Below are 9,513 nucleotides of genomic sequence, written 5' to 3' on the forward strand. Positions count from 1 at the left end.
CCCTCCCCTCTGACCTATCACCTTTACCCCCACCTCCATGCACCTATTGCACTCTCAGCTACCTTTCCCCCCCAGCCCCATACCGTGCCTCCCCTCATTTATCTCTCCACTCTGCAGGCTTCCTGCCTCTATTCCTGATGAAGGCTTTTGCCCGAAACGTCGATTTTCCTGCTCCTCGGATGCTGCCTGACCTGCTGTGCTTTTCCAGCACCACTCTAATCTAGACTCTGGTTTCTAGCATCTACAGTCCTTGGTTTTACCTTAAAACTGCATATGCTTATTTATCACTTGTGAAGAAGAATTATTGGAAAAGAAACAAAAAAGAAAAAAACGAGGAAATTTAAAGTCTACTCAAAAAAAAATAACCAGGCGATTCCTGGTGGTGGAATATAAATAAAGATGTACACACTTGCTTTTCACTGTCTCACACCTGCACACACACACATGGGTGCTGGGGAAAATATAAGCACTACCACAGTTAGGCGGTAGTGTGGGGTTAAGAAAAGAGAAAAAAATTAACAGGGGATTTAGAGTTAAAAATATATATATATAAAACCAGGAGATTCCTGATGGTGGAATATAAATAAAGATGTACACACTTGTTGTTTTTCACTGTGTCCGATACCTGCACACATGACATGGATGCTGGGGAAAAATAAGCATTACTGCTGTCAGATGGTAGTGTAAGGAAAAAAAGGAGAAAAAAAAGAATGAGAGTGTCAAACATGCTGATCATTCTGAGAGCTGGCTCTGAGGGAGCTGGATCAGTATGTGAAGCTCTCTCCACTTTTCTGTGTTAAGGAGGAGAGGAGACCGACTTCTGAACGTCCTGGAACCATACAGTCAGTGTGTCCTATTCACTGCTGTTGGTCTCTTCCTACTGAGGAGGAGTTTATTTTGAATTTTTGTTTCTCTTTATTGTTTGTTGTGATTGTTTGTTTTCTGGGTTTTCTCGCTGCTTATTTCTGTTAATTTGAAAAAAACACAGAAAAAAGAAAGAAAAAAAACAAGGAGATAGGTTTTCAGGGAGAAGTGGTCATTGCAGGGAGTGGAGTGTTTTATTTCACCCTCCAACTCTATTTTGATTTAATCCTTGCCCTCCCCTTCACTCGTTTGATCACACAGCATTGCCTTTCGTCACTGGCCACTCTGCTGTTTAAAAAATATATAACCAGGAGATTCCGAGCTGACTGGCCATAGCCAGTGTATTGTAAAAACTCCATAATCAGGAGATTAAAATCTCCTCAGTAAAAGAAAAGCCAAGAAATGAGAATCTCCTCAGTCCAGGCGACTGACTCCAAGCTGGCTGGTCATAGTTAGTGTACTGTGCACAATTAAATAAAGGGTGATTTGGTGAAGGGATACCAGCCTCTGTGTAGTTATTTCAAGAGACAACGTGTCAGATTAGCTCAGAAAAGGGGAGAGAATGAGAGCATGGGACAAAAAATGGAAAAAACTTGGGACATTAGGCACAGCTGAGTTTTGGGAGCAATGAGGAATTTGGGATTGATGGTTTGTGGCATTCTGCAACACAGTGGATTCACATCAGTTTGTGCCTGGATATATTGTTCACTCAATTTTGGACAATGCAGCACAGAGGGGGCCATTCTACCCATTAAGGCTATGCACAGTTCCTGAAAGAGCTGTCTAAAATGACAGTCCAGTGGCTCAGTGGTTAGCACTACTGCCTCACAGATCCAGGTTCGATTCCAGCCTTGGGTGACTGTCTGTGTGGAGTTTGCACGTTCTCCCCATGTCTGTGTGGGTTTCCACCAGATGCTCCAGGTTCCTTCCACAGTCTAAAGATGTACAGGTTAGATGGATTGACCATGCTACATTGCCCCATAGCATCCAAGGATGTGCAAGCTAGGTAGGTTAGCCATGGTAAATGTGGGGTTTTAGGGATAGTGTGGGATGTTCTTCAGAGGGCCAGTGCTGCCTTCGTGGGCCAATGCACTTTCTGCATTGTAGGGATTCTGATTCTATCCATGCGTCCCACTAGCCCCTACTCTTTCCCGTGACCCTGCTGTCCTTACGATGCAGAATAGTCGCTATGATCAATCAATTAGTCTGACAGTATAATGGAAGCTCGTGCTGTACCTATCCTGGGAGTACTTGATTGGCAGTAGCTTACTTTAAATTTGAAAGAGTAGAGAGAACTTTCTTCTGTATCTACCCCTGTACTATACCTGTCATGGGAGTGTTTGGTGGACCTGTTGAGGGAGATTTACTTTCAGCTTAAAAGAATAGAGTGAGCTTTAATCTGTATCCAACACCGTGCTGTCTCTGGGAGTATTTGATACAGATAGTGTACAGCAAATCTTACATTCAGTTTAAAATAGTAGAGGGAACCTTACTTTCTATTTACCCACGTGCTGTACTTGTACTGGGAGTGTTTAAGACAGGGACAGAGTGAGGGAGCTTTAAGATGTATCTAATCATATGCTGTCCCTGATAGGAGCAGTGTAGAGAGAGTGTTATTTCCAGTTTAAAAGAGTAGACGACGTTTTGCTCTGTACCTAACTCTGTGCTGCACCCGTCCTGGGAGGATATGATGGACTTGTCGAGAGAGGTTTACTTTTAGTTTGAAAGAGTAGAGGGAACTTTACTCTGTATCTCACCCCATGCTGTACCTGTCCTGATGTGGAGATACTGGTGTTGGACTGGGTTGGACAAGGTCAAAAATCACACGTCACCAGGTTATAGTCCAACGGGTTTATTTGACAACACTAGCTTTTGGAGTGCTGCTCCTTCATCAGGTTGTGGAGGTGCTGGTGTTGGACTGGGATGGATAAACTTAAAAATCACACAACACCTTCATAGTTGTGTTCCGAAAGCTTGTACTTCCAAATAAATTTGTTGGACTATAACCTGATGTGTGATTTTTAACTTTGTTCTTCATCAGGTGTTAGTGAGAGAGGAAGACCTTAGACACAGAATTTATAAGGAAAAGATCAAAGTGTCATACAACTCATGCAAACAAATTGAACATACGTAAGATGACTCTTAAATCTTTAATCAGTTAGAATGGAGATGCAGGTTTTGATTGAATAATATGCAAACCCCAGAAATTCTTTCATTTCACTGCCCTGAGACATTTTCAGGTGTTATTAATATAAAGGAGGTGACACCTACAGTCAGACAGTGCATTTTAGGCATGAGGTCTTGTTTGGAGTCTGTCTGTGTCTTTTATTTCCAAAGTAGAAATTTACAAAATGCCACATTGACTGACTATCTGCAAATTGTGTGCTAACATATACCTGCAAATACAAATCTGAAAAGCAAATTCACCCCATAGATTTATGTGTGCATGTGAGGAGAGGGGAAGAGAGAGAGTCACACACACACTGTCCCCCTCTTTCACGTGTGCGCACACACACACACACACATATAAGTCTGTGGGGTGAATTTGTATTTGCAGGTATATTTTTGTTCAAAAAGCACACAATTTGTAGACAGTCAGACAATGTGGCATTTTATAAACTCCTACTTTGGAAATAAAAGATAAAGACTCCAAGCAAAACCTCACGCCTAAAATACATTGTCTGACTTGAGGTTTCACCTTTATATTGATAATACCTTACGTATATTCAATTTGTTCGCATGAGTTGTATGACCTTTTGATCTTTTCCTAATAAATTCTGTGTCTAATGGCTTCCTCTCTCACTAACACCTAATGAAGGAGCAGTGCTGCAAAAGCTAGTGTTTTCAAATAAACCCATAGGACTATAATCTGGTACCTTGCTACAAGTGGTTGATAGGAACAATATTAAGAAGGGAACTTTATTTACAGTTTATAAGAATAGAGGGAGCTTTTCTTTGAATATAACCCAGTGCTATCCCTGTCCTGGAAGTGTTTGATGGATGCAGTATTGAGGGAGTTATGCTTTAGGTTAAAAGAGTACAGCAAGTTTTATCTCCAGTTTAAGAGTAGAGGAAGCTTTACTCTGTACCTGATCCCTTGCTGTACCTGTCCTAGAAGTGCCAAATGTGGACAGTGTAGTAATCAATTAATAATGATGGAAGAATGCAAACTAAATGGATCTTACCCTTTCTCTTATCTCATAAAATGTGTGTGACAACATGACAGGGAGATAGTTTGGGCTTTGGAGAAATGGATGATCTGTTAATGAAATTGATGCTATTGCATTCAATACATAAACACATCCATTCTCAGCTTGGACTTGTGTGGCCAGCATTTCCTGCTTTTGTTCCTAAATTATGATTCTGTTTTGTTGAATGCAGGATCTCCGATTACATGGACCTATCTACCACTGATGTTGTAGGGAAAAACTGTTATCACTTCATTCATGCTGAGGATGTTGAAGGAATCAGGCATAGCCACCTGGACTGTAAGTATCTCCATTTTCTTGATCTTTGGATATTTTTTGTGAGGCACTGTTAAGAGTTATTGTCAGGCATTAATTAATTAGAATGCTAGCGAATCTTTTAACAGTGCTAAGAGATTGCTTGTCATGGTGCTATTTAGATTAGGAGCAAAGGTTTTTTTTAGTGTAACCTGTGGTCGAAGAAAGTTTTTAAAAATGTGCTCTAGATTCTGTAGTGTATTGAAAATTGGAATGTACATTTTGTTCATTTGAAGCTACCATACACACATGTATCGCAGAGGGAGTCCACAACAGGAAAGATAAAAGCGAAGGTGCTTGTTTGTATAGGTTTTATGTGTGGCTGTTTTTGTACCAAGAATATCGCAGATGAACCCCATCCACACACCCTCCCCCCAAGACAGACAGACACACACACACACACCGAGCAGAGTGCAAGGGAGGAGGAACTCTGTTTTTAGTTATATTCTAGTTAAAACTTAATATCTTCTGTAACTCAAAATGGTGCTGGAGCAACAGATTACAGTTTTCATTATATTTGTTAAATACAAGTGACAATAAATTCAATACTGTTCAGGCCCTGTAACTCCAATGTGATGGTAATACTTTTATTTTGTTGCTTTAAGGTTAATGCCACCACTAGGTGGAGCAACATGCACATGCAGATTAAAATCAATGCAAGGCTACATCATGATAAGGAGTGGTCTCAAAGTGTACAACAGTTACTGAGTTGGAAAACTACAACTAACTTCCTAGAATACAGAGTAGGACACTGAAAGGAGGGAAAGTTCTATTCTAGAAGTTACATTTAGTGGAGATTTTGACCTGTGAATGTGTATGAAAGAGACAAACAAAGAACAAAGTGCATCAGGTAACAGAGAGCAGACAGGTAATGAAGCACGGGCAAATAGTGGGATGCAGGTAGGTAGTAGAACATAGGTAGCTAGAGGGGTATGGACAGCAAGCTGATTTCAGATTGGGATGGTGGAGCACTGAGCTGAACCTCTAGCAAGCTCATGGCAGGGCAGTGAGTTGACATTAGTGGAAATACACACACATCTAGCTTCACAGGTGAAACGTTCTTCCTGTCCTCATACACATCCCTGACACCAGGACAATTGAGTGCCAACAACTTCCTGTACCACTGTGGTATCAGGATATACACTTGGAATGTGGGTGTCGCTGCCTCACTTAGCAGTTGCTGCCCATCCCTAGTTGCCCCTTGAGAAGATGGTGGTGAGCTGCCTTCTTGAACTGCGGCTGTCCATGAGATGTAGGGACACCTATAGTGCTGTTAGGGAGGGAGTTTCAGCATTTTGACCCAGTGATATATCCCCAAGTGAGGATGGAGAGTGACTCAAAGAGGAACTTGCAAGAATGGTATTCTATGTACCTGCTGCTCTTGTCCTTCTCAGTGATAGAGGTTGAGGTTTTGGAAGGTACCGTTGGAGTAGTCTGGAAGAGCTGTTACAGCTTTCTGTTGATGGCACATGTTGCTGCTAACAAATGTCCCTGGTAGGGGGAATGAATGTTGAAGGTGCTGGATGTGGTGCTGATCAAGTAAGCTGCTTCATCCTGGATGGTGTAAAGACTGCAATGTTGTTAGAGCTGCTCTCATTCAGGCTGGTGGAGAGTATTCCATTACATTCCTGTCTTGTGCTTTGCAGATTGTGGACAGGTTTTGGGATGTCTAATTCACTGCTTTACCTGTCCTGGGAGTGTTTGGATTGAGACAAATGTTTGGGGACAGTGTCGGGAGTGCTTTATTTTCAGTTTTAAAGAGTAGAAAAGACTTTACTGTGTGGTATCTGGGATCATGTGTAGGCCAAACCAGGTAAGGATGATAGACTTCATTTCCTAAAGGACATTCGTGAACCCAAAGTGATGAGTTCTTAAAAACATCATTAATAGTTGTCATGGTTACCATTACTGAGACTAGCTTTTAATTACATATTTATTAATTGAATTTATAATCCCCAGCTCTTGTCTTGAACCCACATTACCAGAGCATTAGCCTGGGGCCTATTCCACCATCACTCCCACATTTGATTTTGGTCTGATTTGAGTTAGAGAGAGGAGTTGGTGCCCAGGAAAAGGATTTACAAGGGAAGAGGGTGAGAGGGAAGTGGTAAGCAATTATTTGGAGCCCTTTTTATTGTATTGTAAAATGCTGCCAGGAACAGAGTTTTTTTTTTAAGTCTTCTGTTCATCACACATAAACTCCCACAAGGAATAAAGATATATCCATCACAATTTGTCTCAACTGTAATCAATAGCACTCACTGAAGTGGGAAGCTTCGGCAGGATTCAAGACTTAAATCTGTTTTGTTGTTGCAGTATTAAAATGGAGCATTTGCTAAATTGGATTTAAAGCTTTTTATTTCTGCACTGTCACAATTCAGCCCATCAATCACTGAATCCCACTACTAGAGCCAAGCAGGAGAGACTCTTTGACAGGCGAGGTGAAGCAAAGAGAATGAGGGAGGACAGCAATGGGGAGAAAGACAGAGAATGTGTGTGTGAGAGAGTTGAACACAGATGTAAATGTGTGTCAGAATGAAGGCAGATTAACAAGAACAAAGAATGATTGGGAGAAATAAGTTGAAAGATAATGTATCAAAAGCGTTCCTCTAGCCCCATCACACTGTTCCCACTCCACTCAGTGCTCAGTGTTTCTGATCTTATCTCTACTGATATTAAACCAACTCCCTCACACTGTCACCCATCAACACCCTTCTCTTTTCCAGCACCCTGTGATACTGCCCGTACCTCAACTGATATTAACCCAGCTCCCACAGAGTCACACAGTAACCTCCCTGTCTCCCTGAGCACCCTGTATTACTGATTTTAATACCACTGACACTAATCCAACATCCTCACTGTGTCATTCAGTAACCCCTCTCCCCCACTACCATGTTACTGATTGCATCCCTACTGATGTTAATCCAGCTCCCCAATAGTCATTCTGCAAGCTCTTTCCTCCAGTGCTGTATATTGACTGTATCTCTACCAATATTAATCCAGCCCCCTTCCCTCTGCAACCCCCCTCCCACCCACCTTTCTTTGACATTAACAATCTCTTGCTTTTCTTCCTCCACAGTGTTAAACAAGGGGCAGGTGGTCACCAAGTATTATCGCTGGATGCAAAAGAACGGAGGTTACATGTGGGTGCAGTCCAGTGCAACCATCTCGATCAATGTCAAGAATGGAAACGAGAAGAACATCATCTGGGTCAACCATGTGCTGAGGTGAGTCTAACCCTGGGTGAGCCTGCAGTCTGTGCCAATGTAACACAACTGGTGGGTAGAATTGGGAATCAAGAACTGAGCTTCACCAAGTCTCCACCCACCCTGATGATGAAGGAGGGGCCAAGAAATCATGATACTGATCCCTGACTCCATGCACTCAAAAGCGCATTATCTAGCCATGTACTTTGTTACTCTTTACGGGATCTTGCTATGCATGAACAGCTCCTGCTCATTTTCCTCATTACAACACTTCCAAAGCACTTCATTGGCTTTGATGCTCTTTTTGATCGTCCTGAAGTGTTAAGGAGATGCAACCCTTGCTTATCTTATTGATGCCTGAGACACTGTGACCAGGAAAGCCTACCCTTCCCTTCCTTTCTCTAAACACAACCTTCCCACTCCCTTTCCACAGCCACACTCTCCCAGGTGAACCTAAGCTGGGTCAAATTCCTAAAACTCATTCCCTAACAGTATTGTGGGTGTCCCTATCCAAATTAGAGTCGAGAGTGTGGTGCTGGAAAAGTAAGTAGGTCAGGCAGCATCTGAGGAGCAGGAAAATCGACATTTCAGGCAAAAGCCCTTCATCACTTTCGCCAGTCCAAATTAGTGTCAGAGTCACAGAGTCATACAGCACAGAATCAGTCCCTCCAACCCAACTCAACCATGCTGAACTAATCCTATTTGCCTCTATTTGGTCCATACCCCTCTAAACCTTTCTTATTCATGCACCTGTCCAAATGTTGTTTAAATGTTGTAATTGTACCTGCCTCTAGCACTTTCCCTGGCAGCTTGTTCTACCTACAAACCATCCTCTGCATGAAAAAGCTGCCCCTCAGGTCCCTTTTAAATCTTTCCCCTCTTAGCTTAAACCTATCCCTCTAGTTTTGGATTCCCCTGGGGAAATGACCTTGGCCATTCACCATATCCATCCCCTTGTGATTTTATAAACTTCTATAAGATTATCCCTCAGCCCGATGCTCAAGGGAAAAAGAGTCCCAGCCTATCCAGCCTCTCTCTATAACTCAACTTTTCCAGTCCCGGTAACAACCTTGTAAATCTTCTTTGCAACTTTTTTTTTGCGCAGCAGCAGTTCTAGAAGGCACTTCACCCCACCGTCTTTGCCAGGGTAACTAGGGAGGGCTATAAATGCCTGCCCATCTTAATCAAGTCCATACTCCTAAAGGAATTTTTTTTATAAAGGAGGCAGAGAAGAAAACCCCCATTGAGGGCCCATTTGGAATTAACTTTGCACTTCTATCCAGGCAATAGAAACTAGCTCTGGGACTGAATGTTATTCATAAGATACTTGCCCATTTTCATGATGTAGTCTTTGCTACAGTAAGCCCCCAATCTAGCTGTCTCTTTTTTATCAAATTCAAATTCCACCCTCTGCCATGGTGGGATTTGAACCCGGATCATAGAGTCATAGAGATGTACAGCATGGAAACAGACCCTTCGGTCCAACCCGTCCATGCCGAGTGGATATCCCAACCCAATCTAGTCCCACCTGCCAGCGCCCGGTCCATATCCCTCCAAACCCTTCCTATTCATATACCCATCCAAATGCCTCTTGAATGTTGCAATTGTACCAGCCTCCACTACTTCCTCTGGCAGCTCATTCCATACACGTACTACCCTCTGTGTGAAAAGGTTGCCCCATAGGTCTCTTTTATATCTTTCCCCTCTCACCCTAAACCTATGCCCTCTGGTTCTGGACTCCCCGACTCCTATTTGCCTATTTACCTTATCCATGCCACTCATAATTTTGTAAACCTCTATAAGGTCACCCCTCAGCCTCCGACACTCCAGGGAAAACAGCCCCAGCCTGTTCAGCCTCTCCCTGTAGCTCAGATCCTCCAACCCTGGCAACATCCTTGTAAATCTTTTCTGAACCCTTTCAAGTTTCACAACATCTTTCC

The 9,513-nt window shown here is 42.6% G+C and overlaps 1 protein-coding gene across 5 annotated transcripts in view; it reads left to right on the forward strand.

The window, feature by feature from the left end:
- LOC122542817 (neuronal PAS domain-containing protein 3-like) overlaps positions 1 to 9,513 on the forward strand; it is a 433,604-nt gene that overhangs the window by 408,640 nt on the left and 15,451 nt on the right. For all 5 annotated transcript variants that reach the window (XM_043680887.1, XM_043680884.1, XM_043680886.1 and 2 more), the window contains 2 exons: positions 4,246 to 4,352; positions 7,447 to 7,594. In XM_043680887.1, the coding sequence (XP_043536822.1) occupies positions 4,246 to 4,352; positions 7,447 to 7,594 (255 nt within the window). The remainder of the gene's footprint in view (positions 1 to 4,245; positions 4,353 to 7,446; positions 7,595 to 9,513) is intronic.

This window comes from Chiloscyllium plagiosum, chromosome 41 (assembly GCF_004010195.1).
Source record: "Chiloscyllium plagiosum isolate BGI_BamShark_2017 chromosome 41, ASM401019v2, whole genome shotgun sequence".
NCBI classification, from domain to species: domain Eukaryota; kingdom Metazoa; phylum Chordata; class Chondrichthyes; order Orectolobiformes; family Hemiscylliidae; genus Chiloscyllium; species Chiloscyllium plagiosum.